The 27,242-nt window shown below is 37.3% G+C and overlaps 1 protein-coding gene across 1 annotated transcript; it reads left to right on the top strand.

Annotated features, from left to right (window-relative positions):
- LOC107606880 lies at positions 26,412-26,990 on the top strand. Its single transcript, XM_016308888.1, has 2 exons — positions 26,412-26,496; positions 26,584-26,990. The coding sequence occupies exons 1-2, from the start codon at positions 26,412-26,414 to the stop codon at positions 26,988-26,990; spliced, it is 492 nt and encodes a 163-aa protein (XP_016164374.1).

The following is a 27,242-nucleotide window of genomic DNA, read 5'->3' on the forward strand; positions in this document are numbered from 1 at the left end:
TTTTCATATACTATGTTTTATTGTAACTTTTTTTTATGATATAGATTAATTGATCTCATTAAAAAAGACAAACTAAATAAAAAATTATTCATAAGTATAATAAAATCATAAATATTGGATGCCAAAAACGTTTTATTAGAATAAAATTATTGAGAGTTTGGTATAAAAATAATATTAAATTAACATTTCACGTTATTACTTGAAATTTAAATATATATATATATCTAAATTTATATTTTTTTTAATAGAATAATGAGTAACGATGAATCTCTAAAGACAAAAGCAGCATGAGACATGGAGACTACTAAACAATTTATCCAAGCATATTTAGATCAAGTTGCTAAATAGCAACATAATGGAACCACTCTTACAAAAAAAAGGTTGGAATGATGTTTTGTCTCAATTTAATAAAAAAACTGAAAAGCAATATGATAAGATTCAATTAAAAAATAAGGGAGACAATTTTAAGAAGAAATGGTTCAGCATGGTACAAGCTTTTTGGCAAAAAAACGGGTTTAGGATGAGATTATACTAAACATACTGTTCATGCACCAAATGAATGGTGGGAGAGAAAACAATTGGTACGTAGTAACTTGTTATTAAAGTAAAAATTTTAATTTTTAATTTTGGTAATAAGTCATGTGTTGATTAATTGTACACATGTAGAAAAATTCCTTATATGGAAAATTCAGAAATAAAGGGCTTCCTTTTAAGGATGAGTTAACTATATTATTTAAAGATGTTATGGCCGATGGCAAATTTGCTTGGGCTCCCTACTTTGAGGAAGGTCATGTTGACATAGAAGAAAGTTATGGAGATAGTAAGGAAGGTATAGGTGCTAATGTGGGAGTTAGTTCTGAATTTCAACACATAAATCTTAGCTCTTCTCAAGAAAATAATAGTCAAAAGAGTACTGGAAAAAGAAAGAGAGATGTGGTTTGTGAAATAACAAAAAAGAAAAAAAAATTTTAAAGTCTCTGCCTCAAAGCAAATTGCAGATGCAATAACTAGAATTGCCTCTCTATCTGAATCACGCTCAACTATTGTGTCTACATTTCTAGTACCCGGTGCATCTATTGGAAAGTAATGGCTGAGATTCAAAAGATGGAAATGATCACTAGTGAACCCAATTTTCATAGTCGATGTTGTCAACTAATGATGTTTAAACCTGCTAGAGAAATGTTTGTATTCTTAAAAGGATATGAACAAAAATTGTTAGATTGGCTCAAACATGTAGCATATAATCTACTACCATTCAAGAAATTTTACTCGAATTAAATATTAAATTAATTAAATAATTAAGCAACAAATATCTATCTTTTACTGTTTGTTTTGAAAATGTATCTGAATTTTTCAAATTTTTTTAATAAATTGATCTCATAAATATAATTTTATACCATACAATGATAAGAATAAAACACATAATTTCTTACTTGCAAGAATTACAGGAGCAACAATATCCACTCACAACAAGTATTAACACCAGCACAATAATATCCAATAGCAGCGGAAAAATCACATAAACAAGAAATTAGAGACAAGCTAACACACCAAGATTTTTAACGTGAAAAACTTCCTCAATGAGAGAAGTAAAAACCACGAGTCACTAAGACTAGAAAATAGCTTCACTATGATGAAAAATAGGATACAAGAGAGTCACAAATTACTGCACAAAATGTGCATACAACAAGCCAAACAACCCAAGTTTCAAAGCTTTCAAAACAAGAACAAGAAGATGAAAATACCACAAAAATAGAGCTTCTGTGCGTGGCCAATATCTCCAATTAATGACATCGAATCGAAGATCCGAACGGTGAAATCAAGTAACTAGATGTGTAAAATATACTGTCCAAATTTGAGCTCGATCCAACAGTTAACGAATCTGCAGTAACTAATTTACAGAGACAGCTTTGTGTATGTGCGAAAATAACTTTCTCTCTTCCTTTCTCTCTAGTGTTTGGTGTTCTCCTTTCAAAATGACCTCTCTCACTCAACCCTAACTCACCTCAGCCACTTCAACTATTCATGAGTTTGGATACTAACATTTGGGCTTTTTCTCCACATAGGAAGGGAGCCCAAAAACCCAACAAATCTCCCCCTCACGACTATGTGGAGGTAACCGCCAATCCGGCGATTAAGCAACAAACTTCAAACTTCCATCTTGGTAATGCCTTGGTCATCATATCAGAATCATTCTCATCAGTATGAACCTTTTCAAGTTCCAACAACTCAGCATCCAAAACATCACGTATCCAATGATACCTCACATCAATATGGTTGGATCGAGAATGAAAAGTAAAATTTTTACCAAGATGTATAGAACTTTGACTATCACAAAACAATACATACCTCTCTTGAGTAAACCCGAGTTCCTTCAAAAATTTCTTCATCCAAAGCATCTCCTTGCACGCTTCGGTAATGGCAATAAACTCGGCCTCGGTAGTAGACAAAGCAACACATTTTTGCAATCTAGATTGTCAAGACACAGCTCCACCCGCAAAGTTGATCAAGAAGCCTGAAATGGACCTTCTAGAATCAATATCTCCTGCCATGTTTGAGTCAGTGTAACCAACTAGAATAGGTTTATCACTTCCATAACACAACTTCATGCTAGAAGTACCACAAAGATATCTCATTATCCATTTTATAGCATTCCAATGCTCTCTTCCTGGGTTTGAAACAAAACGGCTAGCACAACCAACAGCATGAGCTATATCCGATCTTGTGCACACCATAGCATACGTTAAACTACCCACGACTGATGCATATGGAACTTTTTTCATGTCTTTCTTCTCTTCATCACTTGATGGACTTTGCTTGCAACTCAATTTGAAGTGTGTAGCAAGAGGAGTACTGACGGCCTTTGCTTTCTCCATTTGAAACCTGTGCAACATTGTCTCTATGTATTTCTCCTGTGACAACCAAAGTTTTTTCTCCTTTCTATCACGCTCGATTCTTATACCAAGAATCTCTTTTGCCGGCCCAATGTCCTTCATTGCAAATGACATTGCAAGTTGCTTCTTTAACATATCAATCCTAGAAGCATTCTGACCAACAATAAGCATGTCATCAACATATATCAAAAGGATAATAAAATCATTATTAGCAAACTGTTTAACAAATACACAATGATCAGAAGTAGTCTTCTTGTAGCCTTGTTCTGCCATAACAGACTCAAACTTCTTGTACCATGGTCTTGGAGCTTGCTTCAAGCCATACAAGCTCTTCTTTAGTTTGCAAACATGATCCTCTTTGCCCTTTACCATGAAACCTTCAGGTTGTTCCATGTAAATTTCATCCTTAAGATCGCCATGAAGGAAAGCAGTTTTCACATCCATTTGCTCTATCTCAAAATGAAGACTTGCAGCCAAACTCAAAATAGTCCTAATAGAAGATCTTCTCACAACCGGTGAAAAGATTTCATTATAGTCAACTCCCTTTTTCTGCCTGTAGCCCTTGACCACCAATCTAGCCTTGTACCTTGGATACTGAGAATTTTCTTCATGCTTCAACCTATAAACCCACCTGTTCTGCAAAGCTTTCTTCCCTTTTGACAACTTCACAAGCTCAAATGTTTGATTATCATGCAAGGATTTCATTTCATCTTGCATTGCATCAAACCATTTCTTATTGTCGTCGCCTTCCATAGCTTCTGCATAGCATTCAGGTTCTCCCCCATCAGTCAAGGTCACATATCCATCAGTAAATATCACATACTCATTAGAAGGATACCTCGTTGAAGGTCGTCGCTCTCTAGTAGACCTCCTAGGATGGAAACCTAGTGGATCTTCAGGTAGCTCAGGTTGATTATCAGCACATCATCAACTGGAGCATCAATTAGAACTCCCATCTCCTGGTCATCGGGAACCAAAGGCTCATTCTGCTGCATATGCTCCTGATCTTGATTCTCTGTTTGTTCTGATGAAGGAGGCGGCTGAACTGGATCTACATAAGTCAAGTCACTGCTCTCTTGTGATTAACTCTTCTCTGCCTTATCAATGTCTTCAATGGTCTGGTCTTCAACAAACTCTACATCATGGCTTCTTACAAGCTTCTTTTCAACTGGATAATAAAGCATGTAACCAAACTTATCTTGACCATACCCAATAAAAATACACTGTCTTGTTTTCACATCCAACTTGGACCTCTCATCCTTTGGAACATGAACAAATACTTTGCATCCAAAGACTCTCAAGTGACCATACGAGACATCTTTGCCCGACCAAACATGATCCAGAACATCATTGTCCAAAGCAATTGTAGGACTCATATTAATCACATGAGCCGCTGTAAGTAGCGCTTCACCCCAAAAGACTTTAGGTAGCTTAGCTTTAGTAAGCATACACCTAACTCTTTTAATCAATGTTCTATTCATTCTTTCTGCCAAACCATTCAACTGAGGTGTTTTAGGAGGTGTCTTTTCATGTCTAATGCCTTGCTGCTTGCAATACTCATCAAATGGTCCACAATACTCACCACCATTATCAGTGCAAATACATTTAAGCTTTTTACCTGTTTGCCTCTCAACCAAAGCTTGGAATTGTTTGAAATTTTCCAAAGCTTGGTTCTTTGTTTTCAAAGCATAAGTCCAAAGTTTTCTTGAATGATCATCAATAAAAGTAATAAAGTAAATAGCTCCACTAAAAGACCGTACCTTCAAAGGACCACAAATATCGAAGTGCACCAATTCCAAGAAATCTGATTTTCTTGAAGGTTGGTGCTTCTTGAAGGATAATCTTCTTTGTTTGCCAGCCATGTAATGAGAACATTTCTCTAACTCTGCATTCTTCAAACCGGAAAGATCATCCTTTCGAGCCAAATAATTAAGTCCTTTTTCACTAATATGACCAAGTCGTCTGTGCCACAAGCTACAAACTTCTTTACTTTCAATCACATTCACACTACCTTTTGCAATCATGGCATGCATCACATATAAACTTGAAGTACCTTTTTCTCGAGCCACCACTAAGTTGCCTTTAGTAAGCTTCCATTGTCCAAAGCCGAAAGTGTTTACAAAGCCTTCATTATCAAGCCTTTTAACTGAAACCAAATTCAAGCGAACATCTGGAGCGTGTCTAACATATTTGAGTAGCAGTTTCATTCCCATATTAGTCTTAAGACAAACATCTCCTACACCTATAACCTTGGCCAAGCCATCATTACCCATCTTAAGCACTCCAAAATTACCTGGAGTATAAGAAGTGAAGAACTCCTTCTTCGGTGTAACATATATTGAGGCGCCACTATCAATTACCTAGTTGAACTCATCATCAGAAACAAGATTGACCTTGTACTCATAATCAGCAATATCAACAGTACGAAGATCATCTGAAATAGAAGATACACGATCATTACCACTATCTTCCTTCTTTTCTTGCTTACCATTGTTTTCCTTTTTCCAAAGATAGAATATTTTTTAACGTGACCTATTTTGTGACAGTAGTGACACTCAACATTCTTGTATCTTTCCTTGGATTTGTTCCTGCTTTTACCTCTACTCTTTTGAATTCTATTCTGATTTCTTCCCTGATTTCAGTGACTAACATTTCAGAGTGTAACGAAGAATTCCGCGTCTTCCTTCCCATCTCTTCATTTAAAATGCCACATTTAAAAAGTTGCATGCTCACTTTACCATTCGGAGCAAAATTAGTAAGAGAGATACAAAATGTCTCCCAAGAATCTGGTAGAGTATTTAGCAACCACAATCCTTGAACCTCATCTTCAAACTTGATTCCCATGCTTGACAACTGATCCAGAATTCCTTGAAATTCATTCAAGTGATCTAATACTTGTGACCCCTCCTTGTATCTCAAATTCATCAGCATATTCAACAAGTACAATTTATTATTGCCAGACTTGGAAGCATACAAGGATTCAATTTGATTCCACAAAGCCCTAGCATGAGTCTCGTTAGCAATGTGATTGTAAACATTATCATCCATCCATTGCCTAATAAAACCACAAACTTGTTGGTGTTCAAACTCCCATTCTTTATCCGTTTTAGATTCTGGTTTTTGTGTAGAGAATACGGATAAATGTAGATTTTTGACAAACAACAAATCCTTCATTTTGCCCTTCCATAGATGGTAATTAGTGCCATTTAAACTTATCATCCTAGTAGAATTATTTGCCTCCATCTTTCAAGCAAGTTATAACTAAATACCCAAAACTGAGCTCTGATGCCAATTGATAGGAATAAAACACACAATTTCCTACTTGCAAGAATTAGAAGAACAACAATATCCATTCACAACAAGTATTAACACCAGCACAATAATACCCAATAGCAGCGGAAAAATCACATAAACCAGAAATTAGAGACAAGCTAACACACCAAGATTTTTAACATGGAAAACTTCCTCAATGAGAGAAGTAAAAATCACGAGTCACCAAGACCAGGAAATAGCTTCACTATGATGAAAAATAGGGTACAAGAGAGTCACAAATTACTGCACAAAACGTGCATACAACAAGTCAAATAACTCAAGCTTCAAAGCTTTCAAAACAAGAAGATGAAAATACCACAAAAATAGAGCTGCTGTGTGTGGCCAATATCTCCAACTACAGACATTGAATGGAAGATCTGAATGGTGAATCAAAGATCCAGATGTTTAGAATACACTGTCCAAATTTGAGCTCGATCCAATGGTTAACGAATCTGTAGTGACCAATTTATAGAGATAGCTTTGTGTATGTGTGAAAATAACTTTCTCTCTTCCTTTCTCTCTAGTGTTTGGTATTCTCCTTTCAAAATGACCCCTCTCACTCAACCCTAACTCACCTCAGTTACTTCAATTATTCATGGGTTTGGATACTAACATTTGGACTTTTTCTCCACATAAGAAGGGAGCCCAAAAACCCAACATACAAGACTTAAGTAAAATCGATTAAGATAAAAATGTGAGAAAAATCTTATTGTATAATAAAATCACACTTTTCAAAATCAATTGAGAGAAAAATTGATCGATCTAGATAAACGATATAGATTAATATTCAAAATATATACATTTAATTCTTAAAAATTTTTAATTACCAAATTAATCTCTCATATAGTTAAACAATTTGATATAAGAATTTATCTAACTAAATAAAAATTTGTAAACTACTAGTTTTATAATTAAAATTTGTTAAAGAATGTAATATCCAACTGTCCAAATAAAAATTTCGTAAAAAATTATTTGAAGTATTACTTAAAAGTTCATTATCTTGCTTCAACTTATATATAGATGGATTCCATTGTCAAAATAAGTGTTAATCAAACGCATTTTTTCCAGTTAAATACACTTTTTCTCATATCTCTCTTTTATTATTTTAATTACTCATGTACTTCTCTTTCCTGAGTAAATTGACCAAATTTTAAGAGTGCACATGTATTGGGTTGAATTCCGTTTGAAAAAATTTATAATTTAACTTGCACTTAAATCGAATTAGATATTAGTGTTTTTAAACTTGCAATCCGATATGATCTGTTAAATTTTATATCAAATTTTTGAATCTATTTTTCTTTTTTTTTTCAACTTGACTTTTTTTTTCCAGAGTTATAAATTGAAATAGACCCCAGATTGAAAAGAAACCCCTAACTTAAAGCCTAATTTATATTTAAAAAATCCTAATTAATTTCAAAGCAGCCTAAATAACTAATAAACTTTAAAAAAAATTACAACAGTAACAACAATAATAATTTAGCCAAACAGATACAATGATGACACTACTTAAGACAATAACAATAGTGCTGATTGAGTTTATAAATTGGGCGTAAACCCAAAAATTATGACTATAAATTATAGAAAAATTATCCTATGTGGCAGTTGAAAACAAGAGAATATAAGTAGTGTTGCCCGTTAAAATAATAGTATCTGACTCTTTTAAAAATTTTTTACTATAATAAAATGGAGTAGAAAATGACTTACAATCTAGATAATCAAAATCCTTGAAAAGATCCATGATGTACTTCCACTGATAAATATGAGTTTTAAACTTGGAGTGTGCTACTTCTATTTTCAAGTAGTACTTGAAATTACCAAAATATTTTGAATTTGTCATCCACATATACTAGGATGACAGTGAAGCTTTTAGACTGTTTCTTGATGAAAAGTGAATGATCATAGAAAAACTACTTAAAACCAGAATCAACAAGAGTCTAAGTGAGATTAATATTCCATTACTTGCTTGCTTGCTTAAGTCCATATATAGACTTTTACAGTTTGTAGACAAAACCTGGTTGTGACATATCCAAATTGGTGGTATCCTCATATAAACTTCTTTGTCTAAATCTTTGTGAAGAAAGGCAGTATTGGCGTCCCATTATATTGTCTCTAATAGCATTCCTTTGTCGCTGCTAATGCTAACATTACTCGTAGAGTAGTCATTTTGACAACTAGACTAAAGTATCACTATGATCCACTCCTTGCACTTTAGTGAATCCTTTTGCAATTAGCCTGACTTTGTGTCTTTCTATGATGCCATCGGGATTGAATTTTTATTAGAAAAAGTTATATGTGACAGTGTATGTGAGTCCACAATAGTCAATACAGATGAGCATGTAGACTATATAAATTAGAGGGATAGTTGTTAGGTAGTTTTGCCTAATCAGCAATTACTAGTTATGCTTAGCTAACCATATATATACCCTAACTGTAATTGTACATAGCAGCTTGATTCAATAACATTCTAAATTCTTTCCCTTTTCTCTCTCTCTCTCTAGATTCTTCTCATCCATTTCTCTCTGAAGCACTACATCAGATTCAAGATCTGATACCTTTTATGGTATCAGAGCCTTGATCTGAAAACCATGGCTTCTGCTACACAATCAAACACTTTTACAGGAGTACCAATCTCAATGAATCTCGATAAAAACAATTTTTTACAATGAAAGGATCAAGCCGAATCAACTGTTGAAGGAAACGAGCTCCTCGATCATCTCACTGGTGAGAATATTAGAACGATGTATCTTTTTAGTTCTGAATCTATCAATCCTGAGTATATGCGATGGAAGAGACAGGATGCACTGTTGAAGTCCTCGTTGCTTGCATCCATGACCGAACCATTCACAACAAGAATGGTTGGGTGTGTGTTCACGCATCAAGTCTGGAAGCGATTAGAAGCTCACTTTTCTTCTCACATTAAGGCAAAAGTGATGCAGTTCAAGAACAGACTCAGCTCAATCAAGATCTCTGGTTCGGTGAGCGAGTATCTATTGGAGATAAAAAGCACAGTTGATGCATTAACTTCGGTTGGTGCCCTTAATCACATCAATTATAACAAGACCTGGAGGAATTCCGGTTCCTGAACTAGAAGCAGTATTGTTGTCTCATGAAAGCATGTTAAAGAGATACAGAAAGCCTGAGCAATTTCTACAAGCAAATCTGGCCTATCACAATGATAGAGGAGGCACCAAAGGGCATTTTAGAGGTGCATTCAGAGGTTCAAGAGGTAGGTATGTGATGCACGAAATTGACTCCAAAAGTTTCACACAGATAGACCGGTAAGTGCACCGGATCATCCAAGTAATACCTTAGGTGAGTGAGGGTCGATCCCACGGAGATTGTTGGTTTGGACAAGCAATGGCTATCTTGTAGATCTTAGTTAGGTGGATAGAAAATATAGTTTGTTGTGAAAAACGCATAAAAATAGAATAAAAATAGAATTACTTAATTGGTGTGAAATCAGTGATAAGAGAACGGTTGAGGCTTCGGAGATGCTTCCTCCTTCTGGATCAACTTTTCTCACTGTTTACTTCAACTTCTGATGATTCATTCCATGGCAGGCTGTAAGTGACTAACGTCAGGTCAGTGGTCATTAATCTCCTCTGCTTCAGATCAAATGCCAGGTCAGTGGTTATCCAATCTGAACGGGGGTGAAACTCTAGCAGTCCATTCCCTTGGTGATCCTACTCAAAGCGCCATAGACAAGGTCGGATCTTCCGGATAAGAGAATGCTACTCCATTGATTCTAGCCTATATGACAAAGTCCCTAATCGCCCCATACCTCGGCTGGACTGATGTCTCCAAGTCCCCAACGAAGTCGTGGATTAGCCGTCTAACAGATGTATAATCAAGCTTGTGGTTCAGTATTATCCTGTCAAGGACTTGCAAGAAGTCATGTATAATAGAGATGACGGTCAAGTTACACTCCGAATTCATTTAGGATGAATAACGAAGATGCATTTTAGAATGGAATCAAGCATAGATTGAAATAGAATAGTGATATTATTAATCCATAAGAATCAGTAGAGCTCCTAACCTTAACATAGGAGGTTTAGTTGCTCATAGCTTACAGAAAAGTAATGTAAAACGTGTAGAGTGGCCAAGAGCTACTAACAAGGGTGCACTCTTGTCTATGTATACTAATATGATAACAAAGAATTACAGAAATAAGATAAACTAGTCTTGTAGTGCGAAAATACACTTTCTGGACCCATTTGGTGAGTGTTTGGACTGAGGTAAGGGTGACTCCACGAGCTAGTAGCCTTCTTGGGTGTTGAACACCATCTTTGGACTCCTTTTTGGGCGTTGGACGCCAGCTGCTCCCTTTTGGGTGTTCAATGCCAGGAAGAGGGTGAAGTGCTGGCGTTGAATGCCCATTTTGGACCTTTATTTCCAGAGAAAAGTATAGACTATTATATATTTCTAGAAATCCCTGGATGTTAGCTTTTCATAGCCATTGAGAGCGCGCCATTTGGACTTCTATAGCTCCAGAAATGCTCCTTCATGTGCACGGAGGTCAGAATCCGACAACATCTGCAGTCCTTTCTTTGTCTCTGAATCAGACTTTTTCCAAAGCTCCTCAATTTCAGCCAGAATTTATCTGAAATTATCATAAAACACACAAAGTAGAATCCAAAAATGTGAATTTTGCACTAAAACCTATGAAAATATAATAAAACTTAAACAAAACATAACAAAAACTATATAAAAATGATGCCAAAAAGCGTATAAAATATCCGCTCATCAGAATACCAAACTTAAACTGTTGATTGTCCCTAAGCAACCAAAAACTAAGTAGGATTAAAAAAAGAGAAGAATACAATAAATCTCAGAGTTTTCAATGAAGCTCATTTTCAATTAGATGAGCGGGACTAGTGGCTATTCACTTCTGAATAGTTTTGGCATCTCACTTTCCTTTGAAGCTCAGAATAATTGGCATCTTTAGGAACTTAGAATCCGGATGATATTATTGACTCTCCTAGTTTAGTTCTTTTTTATTCTTAAACACAGCTTCTTTTGAGTCTTGGCTGTGACCCTAAGCGCTTTGTTTTTCAGTATTACCACCGGATACATAAATGCCACAGATACTTAATTGGGTGAATCCTTTTAGATTATGATTCAACTTTGCTAGAATCCCCAGCCAGTGGTGTCTAGAGTTCTTAAGCATACTCTTTTGCTTTGGATCACGACTTTAACTACTCAGTCTTAAGCTTTTCACTTGACGCCCTTGCCTTTGTTGTTCTTCCCTCATAACTCTTTGATCTTCTCTTATTTCATAGAGGATGGTGGAATGCTCTTGATGTCCCATCCTCAGCTGATCTATGTTTGAGCTTAATTCTCCTAGAGAAGTATGTAATTGGTCCCAATAGCCTTGGGAAGGAAAACGCATCCCTTGAGGCATCTCAGAAATTTCTTGTTGAGGCAGCTCCACATGCTCTTGTTAAGGTGCATGCGTAGGCTCTCTAGTTTGCTCCATCCTTCTTTTAGTAATGGGCTTGTCCTCCTCAATGGGGATGTCTCCTTCTATGAAAATTCTAGCTGAATTACATAAGTGACATATAAGGTGGGAAAAAGCCAACCTTGCTAAGGTGAAAGGCTATTCAGCTTTCTTTTACAATTATTAAGGTATTACCTCATGTACCTCCACCTCATTCCCAATCATGATGCAATGAATCATGATGGCTCTGTCAATGGTCACTTCTGATCGATTGCTAGTAGGGATGATAGAGCGTTGGATGAATTCCAACCATCCTCTAGCTACAGGCTTGAGGTCAAGCCTTCTTAGTTGGATAGGCTTGCCTTGAGCATCCATCTTCCACTGAGCTCCTCCCACACAAATGTCTAAAAGGACTTGGTCCAGCCTCTGATCGAACTTGACTCTTCTAGTGTAAGGATGTGGGTCTCCTTGCATTACTGGAAAATGGAGCGCCAACCTTACACTTTCCGGGATGAAATCTAAGGGTCGTCCTCGGACCATGGTGCTCCAATTTTTGGGGTTTGGGTTCACACTTGTATCATGATGTTTAGTGACCCATGCATTGGCATAGAACTCTTGCACCATCAAGATTTCAACTTCCGGGATAGGATTGGTTAGAACTTCCCAACCTCTCTTCCGGATTTCTCGTCGGATCTCCGGGTACTCATTCTTTTTTATCCTAAAGGGGACTTCAGGAATCACCCTCTTTTTTGCCACTACTTCATAGAAGTGGTCTTGATGAGATTTGGTGATGAATTTCTCCATCTCCCAAGGTTTGGAGGTGGAATCAACAGCTTTTCCTTTCCTTTTTCTAGAGGATTCTCCGACTTTGGGTGCCATAAGTGTGAATGGAAAGCAAAAAGCAAGGCTTTTCCAACACCAAACTTAAAGCTTTTCTCGTGCTCGAGCAAAATAATAGCAAAAGGGAAGAAAATAGTAGAAGAAAAAGAAAATAGAGAGAGATGGAGGGAGATATGGTTCGGCCAAGTGGGGGCTTGTGTGTATGAAGTGTGTGTTGGAAGGTTAGAAGAAGGGGTATTTATAAGGGTGGGATGGGTTAGGTTTTGAACTTGAGGGGGGAATTAGGTGTTAAATTTTTTAATTTGAAGTGGGTGGTAGTTGGTGGTAGTTGTGATGGTTTTGGGAAGAGATATGGATGTGATTGGTTGAGGGTTTATGGGGAAGAGTGTGTGGAGAAGAGGGAAAGTAAGGGAGAGAAGAAGATGGGGGTAGGTGGAGATTCTGTGGGACCCACTGGTCCTGAGAGGCCAGGGAATTCGAATTCCCTGCCCTTTGTGGGCATTGAATGCCCAGCTCCTGCTCGTATATGGATTTTCTGCCGAATTCTTAATTCAAATTTGAAATGTACAACGATTCATTCGATAGCTTTTTTGTTTTCTAATAAAAAGGGGTCTATTTCTGCCCGAACATTCCATAAAAATGAAATAGATTTCCATGTTAGGGAAATTTCCTATTTATTATTATTTAAATTATTTATTAACTTAAGAAGTCTTTCTTTGATTATTATATTAAAATTTTTCTGATTAGAATATAAGAATTTTTATATTCTTAATTATATTATATATTATTTTATATTATATAATATATATACAACGGAGAAAATGTGGAAAACAAGACAAAGATTCTTTACAATGACACAGGAAACCAATTGAAAGGGATGTAGCGCAGCTTGGTAGCGCGTTTGTTTTGGGTACAAAATGTCACGGGTTCAAATCCTGTCATCCCTATCTCGAACTAATACTTATCGTAGGAGAAGTAACAAGGGATCAATTGAGACCGATTCAAATTGGAGATACATATATATCAATATTTATATATAGTATATGGCATATGCAAGCAAGATGTATTGGGGTCACTTAAAATTTAATAATATTTTATTAATATAATATTATTATGTTATTAAAAAAATAAATAATAAGCGCTCTTAGTTCAGTTCGGTAGAACGTGGGTCTCCAAAATTCGATGTCGTAGGTTCAAATCCTACAGAGCGTGATTCCATTCTTGTTATATTGAGAATGACAATGAAATAATTAAACAGTAGTTTAAAGGCTGAATTTGACCTGTCGAAGTTATATTTATATAACGGTATATGTATATACCATAGTGAATTCATAATCATTTTCATTCTTTGTTTATTTTATTAGAGTGGGGTAAAAAAAGTCAATTTAGATCAATCTAGATGAATAAAAGCATTTTCAATAGATATATTGATATATATCTTCTTGGTTGACACCAATATATGCCTCGTGTTATACTGTTGACTAACAAGCCCTCAATTATCTAGTTAGAGAGAATTCGTGTGCTTGGGAGTCCCTGATAATTAAAAAAACCAAGATTTTACCATGACTGAACGCCAGCTTTATGCTCCTCATAGGGCGTTGAACGCCCATAAAGGACCTCCTTCCTGGCGCTCAATGCCAGGTCTCTGCCTCCTGGCTGGCATTTAATGCCAGCTGCATGCTCCTTGGCTGGTGTTCAATGCCAGCAATACTACTCTTCTTGGGCGTTGAATGCCCATTAAGGATACCCTGTGTGGCATTGAATGCCCACTCTGGCCTCCTTGTCTGGCGTTCAACGCCAGCTAGGTACCTGCTCCAGGGTGTTCTGTTTCCAGTTCTGACTGTCTCTGTTTCTGTTCTAACTATTTCACATGATCACAAACTTAAAGAAATAATTATTTAAAATAAACTTAAAGAAAAACAGAAATAACTAATCACGGTTGGGTTGTCTCCCAACAAGCGCTTCTTTAACGCCACTAGCTTGATGGTTAGCTCCTTATGGAGATGGATAAGGGATCAGAATTTCACCCCTTACAGTGAAGTTCTTGCCTGTGCTCTCATGGATGAGTTTCACATGTTCTAGAGACCGGATCTTGTTCACAGTATGTGGAATGACTGGGTTGTCAGTGAAGACAACTTTCATGCCAGGTGAGAGGCCTTCAGTGGAGATTTTCTTGTCCCTCCAGCCTTTAGATACCTTCTTCTTAGTACCTTTATTCTTAGTGCTTGATGATGGCTGCCCAACACCAAACTTAGAATTGGTGTCTGGGGGCTCTGTATAACTTTGCACTGAGAGAGAGAGGGTTGGAACACTAAGAGTTGCACAATTGTCTCTCTTTTGTCAGAGGGAGAGTTAGGGTTAGGTATTTTGAATAAGATACAGTCCTCATGCAATTGTAGGACTAGCTCTCCCCTTGCTACATCAATGATGGCATTGGCAGTGGCTAGGAAAGGTCTTCCAAGGATGATGGATTCATCCTCGTCCTCTCCAGTATCCAAGATTATAAAATCTGCAGGGATGTAAAGGTCTTCAACCTTTACTAAGACATCCTCTACTAGACCATATGCATTTTTTATTGACTTGTCTGCCATCTCTAGCGAGATTCTTGCAATTTGTACCTCAAAGATTCCCAGTCTCTCCATTACAAAGAGTGGCATGAGGTTTATACTTGATCCTAGGTCACACAGAGCCTTCTCAAAGGTACTGGTGCCTTTGGTGCAAGGAATTAGGAAGTGTCCGGGATCCGACAGCTTCTGAGGTAGTTTCTTTTGAACCAAGGCATTGAGTTCTTTGGTGAGCACTGGAGGTTCTTCCTCCAATGTCTCTATTCCACATAATTTGGCATTTAACTTCATCAGAATTCCTAGGTACCGAGCAACTTGCTCTTCCCTAGTTTCCTCTTCCTCATCAGAGGAGAAGTGATCTTCATAATCCATAATTTACAATAAGGCATTCAATGGAACTTCTATGTTCTCCTCATGAGTCTTAGTTGCCTTCAGTTCTTCAATAGGAAAGTGTTTTGTGGGCGTTGAACGCCCAGCTGCCCTATTACTGGCGTTCAATGCCAGCTTATGTACCACTTTGGGCGTTGAATGCCCAGTAAAGATTCTCTTACTGGCGTTCAATGCCAAGAATGGTTCTTCTTTGAGCGTTGAACGCCTAGTAGGGACTTCCTTACTGGCGTTCAACGCCAAGGATGGCTCCTCCTTGGGCGTTCAATACCCAGTAGGGACTTCCTTACTGGCGTTCAATGCTAGAGCATCCCCTTCAGATTCGGCCTCAACTTCTACAGTGATGGTCTTGCACTCTTCTGTTGGGTTTACTTCAGTGTTGCTTGGGAGAGTGTTAGGAGGGGTCTCAGGGATTCTCTTGCTCAGCTGACCAACTTGTACCTCTAGATTTCTGATGGAAGACCTAGTTTCTGTTATGAAACTGTGAGTGGTCTTAGAGAGTTCAGAGACTATGGTTGCTAAGTCAGAAAGACTCTGCTTAGAAGTCTCCATATGTTAGTGAGAAGATAGGAATGGTTTATTACTTTTAAACCTATTTTGGTTTCTTCCACCTTGATTATTGTTGAAGCCTTGTTGAGGCTTTTGTTGATCCTTCCATGAGAAGTTAGGATGATTCCTCCATGAGGAGTTGTAGGTGTTTCCATAGAGTTCTCATATGTAATTCACCTCTTTCATAGTGGGTTGATCTGGATCATAAGCGTCTCCATCATAGGAGGTGTCTTGAGTGCTGCCAGTTGCAGCTTGCATTCCAGTCAAATACTGAGAGATCATATTGACCTGTTGGGTCAAGATCTTATTCTGAGCCAATATGGTATTCAGAGTATCAACCTCCAGAACTCCTTTCTTCTGAGCTACCCCATTGTGCATAGGGTTACTCTCAAAAGTGTACATGAACTAGTTGTTTGTAACCATTTCAATAAGTTCCTGTGCCTCTTCAGGCATTCTCTTCAAGTAGAGTGATCCACCAGTAGAATGGTCCAAGAACATCTTGGACATCTCAGATTGACCATCATAGAAGATACCTAGGATAGTCCATTCTGAGAGCATGTCAGGGGGAACATCTCCTGATTAGTTGCTTGTATCTTTCCCAAGCTTCGTAGAGGGATTCACCCTCTTTTTGTATGAAGGTTTGAACTTTCACCCTGAGCTTGCTCATCTTTTGAGGTGGAAAGAACTTGGCCAAGAAAGTATTGACCAACTTTTTCCAAGAGTCTAGGCTTTCCTTAGGTTGAGAATCCAACCATATCGTAGCTCTGTCTCTAACAGCAAATGGGAAAAGTATAAGCCTGTAGACCTCAGGATCCACTCTATTGGTCTTAATAGTATCACAAAATTGCAAGAATTCATATATGAATTGATGTGGATCTTCCAGTGGAAGTCCATGAAATTTGTAATTTTGTTGCATTAAAGAGACTAACTAAGGCTTAAGCTCAAAGTTATTTGCTCTAATGGCAGGTATAGAGATGCTTCTTCCATAGAAGTCAGAAGTTAGTGCAGTGAAGTCACCAAGAACCTTCCTTGCATCTCCTCCATTATTCTAATCGGCTGCCATGTTTGTATTTTCAGCTTCTTGTTTGAAAAGTTCAGTGGGGTTTTCTCCGGAGTGTTGTGCTTTAACTTATTGTAAAAGCTTCCTTAGGGTCCTCTCAGGTTCAGGATTAGGATCAAAGAGAGGTTCTTTATCTCTGTTCTTGCTCGTGAACAAGAAAAAGAAAACAAGAAAGAAAGAAAATGGGAGTTTCTATGTCAAAGTATAGAGAACTCCCTGTGAGATATGAAGAAGAAAGAAGAATGAAGATAGAGGAATGAGGAGAAGAATTCGAATACAGGGGGTAAAAGAATTCGAAAATTAAGAAGTAAAAAGGAAAACTAGAATTAAAATATTTTTGTTTTTATTTTAATTATTAATTGAATAGGAAATTAAAAGCTAATTAACTAAAAATATTTGAAAATTGAAAGATGATTTTCGAAAAAGAAGAGAGAGAAAGGTAAGAAGTTTTCGAAAATAGAAGAGAGGAATTAGTTAGGAAGTTTTGAAAAAGAGGGAAGAGAAAAGAAGAGTATTAAAGAGATATCAAACTTTAAAAATTAAAATAAGATAAAACAAGTAACTAATTAAAAAAGATTTGAAAATAAGATAAGATAAGATATGGTGAAGGTTTGAAAAAGATTTGAATTTTGAAAAGATTTGAATTTGAAATTTAAAATTAAGATAAGATAAGATAATGATTTGAAAAAGTTTTGAATTTTAAAATTTTAAAAGAAAGATAAGATAGGAAAGAATCAAATTAAAAGAAAAGATTTAAAAAAGATAAGGTTTGAAATTTGACTTTACTAACAAGAAAATACTAAACTTAAAAAACTTTTAAATCAAGATAAAAAAAGAAAGCAAGATTTTCGAAATTTTTGAATAAAGATAAAAAGATATTTTTTTATTTTTTGAATTAATGAAGAAAGAGAAAAACAACCAAAAGATACCCAACTTAAAATTTTTTAGATCAAAGACAAACAACCAAAAACACCAAACTTAAAAATTTTAAGATCAAAACAAGAAAAGAAATAAGAACAACTTGAATACAAAGAAGAACATTCAAGAACAATTTTCGAAAATTTAAAGAAAATAAAAAACACACAAAGGACACCAAACTTAAGAACGGACACTAGACTCAAACAAAAGAAAAAAAAGTTGAATTTTGAAAAAGTTTTTAAAAAAGAAAACAAAAGACTCAAAACAAAATAGTAAAAAGTATCTAATCTAAGCAACAAGATAATCCGGTAGTTTGTCAAACTCGAACAATCCCTGGCAACGGCGCCAAAAACTTGGTGCACGAAATTGACTCCGCAAGTTTCGCACAGATAGACCGGCAAGTGCACCGGGTCGTCCAAGTAATAGCTCAGGTGAGTGAGGGTCGATCCCACGAAGATTGTTGGTTTGAACAAGCAATGGCTATCTTGTAGATCTCAGTTAGGCGGATAGAAAATATAGTTTGTTGTGAAAAATGGATAAAAATAGAATAAAGATAGAATTACTTAATTGGTGTGAAATCAGTGATAAGAGAACGGTTGAGGCTTTGGAGATGCTTCCTCCTTCTGGTCAACTTTTCTCCCTGTCTACTTCAACTTCTGATGATTCATTCCATGGCAAGCTGTAAGTGACTAATGCCAGGTCAGTGGTCATTAATCTCCTCTGCTTCAGATCAAATACCAGGTAAGTGGTCATCCAATCTAAACGGGGGTGAAGCTCTAGCAGTCTATTCCCTTGGTGATCCTACTCAAAGCGCCACAGACAAGGTCGGATCTTTTGGATCAGAGAACTTTGCTCCATGGATTCTAGCCTACACCACAAAGGCCCTAATTGCCCCGTACCTTGGCTGAACTGATGTCTCTAAGTCCCCAATGAAGTCGTGGGTTAGTCGTCTAAGAGATGTATAATCAAGCTTATGGTTCAATACTATCCCGTTAAGGACTTGCAAGAACCCATGTAGAATAGGGATGATGGTTAAGTTACACTCCCAATTCATTTAGGATGAAGAACGAAGATACATCTTAGAATGGAATCAAGTATAGATTGAAATAGAATAGTGATATTATTAATCCATAAAAATCAACAGAGCTCCTAACCTTAACCTAAGAGGTTTAGTTGCTCATAGCTTACAGAAAAGTAATGTAAAACGTGTAGAGTGGCCAAGAGCTACTAACAAGGGTGAACTCTTGTCTATATATACTAATCTGATAACTAAGAATTACAGAAATAAGATAAACTAGTTTTGTAGTGTGAAAATCCACTTTCTGGGCCCACTTGGTGAGTGTTTGGGCTGAGCTAAGGGTGACTCCACGAGCTAGTACCCTTCTTGGGCGTGAACGCCATCTTTAGACTCCTTTTGGGCGTTGGACGCCAGCTGCTCCCTTTTGAGCATTCAACGCCAGGAAGAGGGTGAAGTACTGGCGTTGAACGCCAGTTTTAGACCTTCATTTCCAGCGCAAAGCAGAGAATAATATATATTTCTGGAAAGCCCTGGATGTTAGATTTCTATAGCCATTGAGAGTGTGCTATTTGGACTTCTGTATCTCTAGAAATGCTCCTTCGAGTGCACAGAGGTCAAAATCCGACAACATCTGCAGTCCTTTCTTTGTCTCTGAATCAGACATTTTCCAAAGCTCCTCAATTTCAGCCAAAATTCACCTGAAATCATCGTAAAACACACAGACTCAAAGTAGAATCTAAAAATGTGAATTTTTCACTAAAACCTATGAAAATATAATAAAACTTAAACAAAACATAACCAAAACTATTTGAAGATGATGCCAAAAAGCGTATAAAATATCCGCTCATCAGTATGGTGCTAGAACAATGCGAGGAGGCTATGGTCGAGTTATGGTGAAAATAGAAATTATGATAAAAACTATGCTATATTTAGAAGCTATGATACAAGGCATGGAAGTGGATATGAAGGAAATAGAAGTCAGTATGCTGAATCTAGAAATTATGATACAAGGCAAGGAAGAGGACATGAAGGAAATAGAGGCCAGGTCTTAAGAACTCAATGTCAGCTCTGTAGCAAACCGGGCCACGTTGCAGTTCACTACTGGTATAGATATGATGGGGCAGAAAATGCTAAATCATCCTCTCAAGAAAATATAGCTCCAAGAGCCAACTTAAGCAATGTTCTGGCAAATTCACCACCTCTTCAAGATCAAGACTGGTATCTTGACTCTAGAGCCACTCATCACATGACATATGATGCAAGAAATTTAACTGATCAGGGAGATTATGCAGGTCATGAGCGAGTCATAATTGGAGATGGTACAGGTTTGAATATCAATCTTGTTGGAAATACATTTATTAAAACTGATTTGAGTTGCAAGAAACTGTTATTGAAGAAACTTTTACATGTTCTAGATATCACAAAGAACCTCATGAGTGTTTATAAATTCTGCTGTGATAACAATGTTTATTTTGAATTTCATCATGATAGTTGTTATGTTAAATCACAGGAAACTAGAGAAGTTGTTCTCAAGGGAGTTGTTGATAAAGGTCTTTATCGGTTTCTCAATTTCAACCTTGCAAATACCCAAAGCAATGCAGAAGGAGCTGCTGCATTTTTTTACAAATATTGATTCAGTTAGTGATTCCTTGTTGTGGCATGGTCGTTTAGGTCATCCTTCAAATAAAGTCCTCTCTGTGGTCTTGCACAATTGTAATAAGTCAATTCCCCTCCCCAAATCTGTTTGTTCTTTATGTTGTTTAGGAAAATCACACCAATTATCCTTTCTTGATTCCAAGACAATGTACACAGCTCCATTACAACTAGTCTATTCGGATATTTGGGGACCAGCTCCCTCCCCTGATTCTAATAGAAATGTCTACTTTGTAAACTTCATTGATGCATTTTCTAAATACACTTGCTTTTACCTATTAACAACTAGATCTCAACTCAAATCAGTATTTAATCATTTTCAGCAAATGGTGGAATTGCAATTAGATACTAAGCTTAAGATGCTTCAAAGTGATAATGCACCTGAATATGTTAGTTTGTCAAAGTTTTTGCAATCTCGTGGATGGATTCACAGGTTCTCCTACCCTCATACCCCTCAGCAAAATGGCAATGCTGAACGAAAGCACCGCCACGTGGTTGAGATGGGACTCACACTCTTGGCTGAGGCTGGAATGCCAGCAAAATTTTGGGGTGAAGCCTTCCAAATTGCTGTTTACTTGATCAATGCCCTACCAACTCCCACACTGCAGAACCAAATGCCAATGGAGACCTTGTTTGGCAAGAAGCCTCCCTATGATGCCTTAAGAGTATTTGGCTGTCTGTGCTACCCTCACTTGAGGCCGTATAACCACAACAAACTTTAGTTTCGATCTGAACCAGCAGTATTCCTTGGCTATGGCAATTTGCACAAAGGATACAAGTGCCTACTGCCATCGGGGAGAGTTGTGATGACCAGACATGTAATCTTTGATGAGACTCATTTTCCCTTCAAAGATTTCACTTTCCCCTTTCAGCCTGCAACTAAAATCAATAGCACATCTGATGACAGACCCTCATTCCCTACCATCCTTCTTCTCCCCTATTGCTCCTCCCATGCCATAAGATCAGCCTTCTACCATAACACCCACCCATTCCCTTTCTCCAAGCCTATCCACTAACACCACTCATCAAACTCCTGTTGTGTTCTCACCTCCCCAAATGCTTTCACCCTCAAATAACCCCCTTAGTGGATCTGACCCCTCAATAGCTACACTCTTAGATGCACCTACTGCCCAGGCCGTTCCTAACCCCATTCAGTCCCCTGAAATGGTCTTACCTCTATCTACCAACCCTATGACTCAGAACCTTCATCCCATGATTACCAGAGAAAAATTGGGTTTTCCCCGAGCTCTTCATGCTCACCTTGAGCCTAAATCAGTGAAACAGACCCTGTCTGATTCAAAGTGGTGGGCTGCCATGGATGCTGAGTACTCTGCCCGCATGCAGAACCATACTTGGAATTTGGTGAAATTGCCACCAAATCAGGAGCCCATTGGTAGCAAGTAGGTGTTTCGGATCAAGTACAATGCTGATGGATCCATTGACAAGTATAAAGCCAGGCTGGTTGCCCAGGGCTTCCATCAAAGACCAGGGCTGGACTACAAGGAAACGTTCAGTCCCGTTGTGAAACCTGCTTCGATTCGCATTATGTTGTCTCTTACTCTTGCAAACTCGTGGCCTATCAAGCAGTTAGATGTCAACAACGCCTTCATGCACGGTGACTTATCTGAAGATATGTACATGTCCCAACCAAAAGGCTATGAGCAGGGAGATGGAACCTTGGTCTGTAAGCTGACCAAGGCCCTCTATGGTTTGAAACAGGCCCCTCGAGCCTGGTATGTGAAGCTATTGGGTGCCTTCAAACGCCTGGGTTTCACCCCCACCAAATCAGATACTTCCCTCTTTACACGAGTCACCCCTCAGTCCAGGCTTTATGCTCTCGTCTATGTTGATGACATAATTCTCACTGGTGACTCAGGCTCTGCCATTAGCCAAGTTATTCAGCAACTGAATCTTAACTTTTCTCTCAAAGACCTTGGAAACTTGCAGTATTTTCTTGGCGTGCAAGTTGTCAAGACAGCAGATAGAGGTCTCTCCCTTTTACAAACGAAATACATCCAGGACTTTTTGAAGAAAGCAGGGCTAGAAGGTTGTAAACCTTACTCTACACCATTACCTTCCACACTGAAACTCACTGCCACCGGGGGTGTTCCCTTTGATAACCCTTCCTTAAACAGAAGTGTGGTTGGTAGCTTAAAATACCTGACTATGACTAGGCTTAAAATTGCATACTCCGTAAATCGGGTATGCCAATTTATGCAGTCCACATCCGAGGACCATTAGAAGGTGGTGAAACGCATCCTTTGATACTTGAGTGGTACTTTGTATCATGGCCTGCATTTGAAGAAAGGGAGGAATCTGTCCATCCTAACTTACTGTGATTCGGATTGGGGCAGTGACCCTGATAATTGCAATTCCACCAGTGGCACTTGTGTCTTCCTTGGTCCCAATCCAGTTTCTTGGTCCTCCAAGAAGCAAACAGTTGTGACACGCTCTAGCACTGAGGCGAAATACAGATCTATGGCAGTAGCTGTGGCTGATATGATTTGGGTTAGAAACCTGCTAACTGAGTTGCTATGTCCTTTAACAGCTACTCTCCAGCTCTTTTGTGAAAATCAAGATATTGTGTTACTTGCTGCTAATCCAATCATTCACTCTAAATCCAAGCATTTTGAGTTGGACCTCCATTTTGTTCGGGACTACGTAGACAATGGCACAATTCGAGTCAATCATATCCCAGGCTTTGCTCAACTTGCTGATGTACTAACCAAGGCCGTTCCTTCCCCCTTGTTCCTTGATTGCCGTGACAAACTCAAGGTTGCTGTCTCACCAACCTTGTGTTTAAGGGGGCATGACAGTGTATGTGAGTCCACAATAGTCAATACAGATGAGCATGTAGACTATACAAATTAGAGGGATAGTTGTTAGGTAGTTATGCCTAATCAGCAATTACTAGTTATGCTTAGCTAACCATATAGATACCCTAACTGTAGTTGTACATAGCAGCTTGATTCAATAACATTCCAAACTCTTTCTCTTTTCTCTCTCTCTAGATTCTTCTCATCCCTTTCTCTCTGAAGCACTACATCAGATTCAAGATCTGATACCTTTCAATGTGCAATCCATGATTTTCTTACCTTGTGGGAGTTTAGTGAGACACTAAGTTCTATTTTGATCCAAAGCTGTCAATTCAGCTTGTATTGCCTTTCTCCAGCATTCATGTATAGCCACTTTCTCATAGGTGCTAGGTTTCGAATTTGAGGTGATGGCTAGATAAAGGGACTTATATCTTAGGGTTAGTTTATCTTATGATAAGTGTTGTGAGATAGGATATAAAGTGTTAGAGTTGACAAAATTTTCAAAGTACGTTGTGTGGGTTATTATATAATGGTAGTTTTTTCATATAAACAGGCAATTTCTTTATTCTTTTAGATTTTTTAGTGATGTAGTTATATGTGACGTCGTAATTTTGTGATGAAGATATAGTGTTAGTGTGTGGTGTGCTAGTGGGTGTAACGGTGTGTGAAAAAATTAGTAAATATATTAAATTGAAAGATGTTCATTTAAATATGTGAATATGGTATGTATAGGTGATTATAAATGATGTGTTAATGGTTTGATGAATGAAAAGAAAGAGAAAAAGAGTGAAGATTGAGAGAGAAAAAAAGTGAGCCTTTTTTAAAAAAAAATTTTTTAAATGAAAATTTAAAAGAGTGTTTATTAGGTGGTTAACTTTATATACTTTGTATGTACTCTTATTATAAAATTAATTACAATCATATATTAAATAACTAGCAAGCTAAATTAATTTTATTCTAATTAGTATATGTTAAAGTGATTAACTAATTTCAATTGAATCTATATCTATTGTTAATGAAAAATAATCTAATTAACCGAAAAAGATAATTGCTATTTGTTTGGATAATATTATATATTATATAATATAAATAAATATAGATAGCCATAGCTATAGCATTGCTAATTATCTTTAAATGTTTGTTGTTTAGCATTGGAAAAGAATATACACAAGTCCACGATCTGCCTTTAGAGTTTTCTTTTTTCCTTTGTTTTTTAATTTTCTAAGAGTTTATTTTAAAATTTTTCATAATCGAGTAAACTAGAAAAGACTCGGTTAGACTAAGAATTTTAGTAACTAACTCTACCAACTAGGACCTGTGACTGAAAAATGTATCTCTTGAGTAGCTTTACCTTATGATCTCTAATAACTCACTCTCTCTATTAACTGCCAAATGTCTGGTGCAGATGAAAGAACCGATTCTCACTCGCTCGTCATAAGTTTGAGCTCACGTTCAACAATTAAGAGCTATAATCCTAGCTCTCATAGGCTAAATTAGTCTTTTCCAACTTACCATTATCTTTTTACATTTGTTTTTTAAGTGTTTGTATTTTATGATATTAACGTGTTGAAACTTTTTTAAATTAATTTGCCATTATTATGATTCATTTAAAATGTCTCTATGAATATAGTTTTACATATTTTTTTTTTCAGTTTTATGAGTGTTGAGTCTAGTTTGATTTTGGATAAATTTATGATGACAAATATTCATTTGGGTTGAAACCCCAATATTATTTAATGTGTGGTTTAATGATGCAGGCTCATATGTCCAAGTTTATATTGCTTCAGTCCAAGTCCAGCAAGTGCTTCAGCAATGAAAAAGAGCCAAAGCTCATCCTCATAGCAACGTTCAAAAATAAAATGGTTATATGCTTTGCTAAATGTTAAAGGAGGACAACTGTATCATGCAAGGACAGGTGTGGTTCTGTAAAAGCAAGAAAGGATACTAAGACAACCACTAACCCAAGGACATCAGTTGAGCAATACTAGGATCGTGGTTGAGCAAAACACAAACGAGCAAAGAGCACAGAGTAGCAGCAAGGAAATGGAGCAGAATGCAAAAGAAGAGCATGCCATGGAAGAAAGCAAGGAAAAGGACCACAGAGGTGGTGGACGAGCTCCTCCAACAGCAAGGGTAGTGGAGCATGATGAAGAAGGACAGCTTGCTAGCTGTGCCAGCTCCAACGGACAGCAAGGACAAGCAAAAGGATGAAGCTACAATGAAGCCAAGTTGAAGATATATAATAAGCTTCACTCCACCATTTCAAGTTAAGAAAAAGAAAGCACACATACAGAGCACCATCTCATACATTGAGCTGGAATCTTTTTCTTCTACTCAAGCTTAATTCTGATCTTTGTGTTATGGCTGTCTTGCATTATTTTCTGTTTTTAAAAGGCAATTATGTGAGGTTCAAAAGCCAAGAGAGAAAAGGCAAGAGTGATGCAAAATAGCCACTAATTTCTGATGTAATTTGGGTTTATGAACTAGGATTAGTTCCCCTTGCCAAGTTGGGTTAGCACTTGGTGAGATTGAATCTGTTTAGATTCCCCTTCCAAGTTGGGACAGCACTTTGGGGTTGCTAAGCTTTGGTGAAGAAAGCTTAGGGGTAGAAACTAGTTGAATTAGGGAGTAATTCAATAGTATTGGTGTATGTAATCTCAGAATTATAGTGAAAATTCCACCATGGTTTGTGGTGGAGACTGGACGTAGGATTCATGGTACTGAGAATCTGAACCAGGATACATGCTGGCCTCTTTCTCCTCTTCTCTGCTCTTTTAATGTTCTGCATATGAGATAATTTCAAATAATCTCCTGCAACTCGAGCAACAGCAAAAACAAAGCTTGAAACTTTAGTTTTAAGCTAACTTGATTCAACCCCCCTTCTCAAATTCAACTAGAACCATCAATTGGTATCAAGAGCAAGGTCTCAAGAAGGCAAGCTTCACAGCTTGGAGCAAAGATCCATGGCCAACAACATGAGTCCCAACATCGTGGCTTTCACTCTCACTGAAGGACAGTCTAATAATAGACCTCCCTACTTCAATGGCAGTAACTACTCTTGCTGGAAGGAGAGAATGAGAATCTTCGTGTAGTCAATCGACTACAACATCTGGAAGATTATTCTCAACGGTCCAGACGTTCCTACTAAGCAGAATGCTGATGGAGAAGTTGTGGCAAAGGAAGATAGTGAATGGACAGATGAAGAAAAGAAGAAAGTTGAACTCAATGCCAAGACAATCAACCTGATACACTGTGCAATCAGTTTTGAAGAGTTCAGGAAGGTGTCAAGGTGTAAAACGGCTAAAGAAATCTGGGACAAGCTCAGACTCACTCATGAAGGCACCAAGCAAGTGAGGGAAACCAGAATTGACATGCTGATGAAGGAGTATGAAATGTTTAGTATGAAGGAGGATGAGAGCATCGATCAAATGTTCGAAAGGTTCTCAATAATCATCAACAATCTGGACGCCATGAGAAGAAACTACTCTGAAGAAACCTTAGTAAGGAAGATCCTGAGAAGTCTTACTAAGAAATGGAAGTAAAAAGCACATCCATCTCTGAAAGGAATGATTTGATCAAAATAACCTATGATGAGCTAAGAGGCAAGCTGCTGGCTTATGAAATCACTCACATGTCTCAAGACAAAGATGACAAAAAGAAAAGCATAGCACTAAAATCAAGAATGACAGCCCAAGGAGAAGAATTTGATGACAGTTTCTCAGATGAAGAAATGGTTCTCTTTGTAAGAAAAATGAGAAGACTACTGAGATACAAAAGAAAAGGCAAAGGAAGCT

This window comes from Arachis ipaensis, chromosome B07, assembly GCF_000816755.2.
Source record: "Arachis ipaensis cultivar K30076 chromosome B07, Araip1.1, whole genome shotgun sequence".
Taxonomy (NCBI): Eukaryota; Viridiplantae; Streptophyta; class Magnoliopsida; order Fabales; family Fabaceae; genus Arachis; species Arachis ipaensis.

Excerpts from the sequence above, each read along its gene's own strand:
- LOC107606880 (XM_016308888.1), top strand. The coding sequence starts at position 26,412 with ATGGCCAACAACATGAGTCCCAACATCGTGGCTTTCACTCTCACTGAA. Across the intron at positions 26,497-26,583 it reads ACCTCCCTACTTCAATGGCA|ACGTTCCTACTAAGCAGAAT; the intron begins GTAACTACTCTT and ends TCAACGGTCCAG.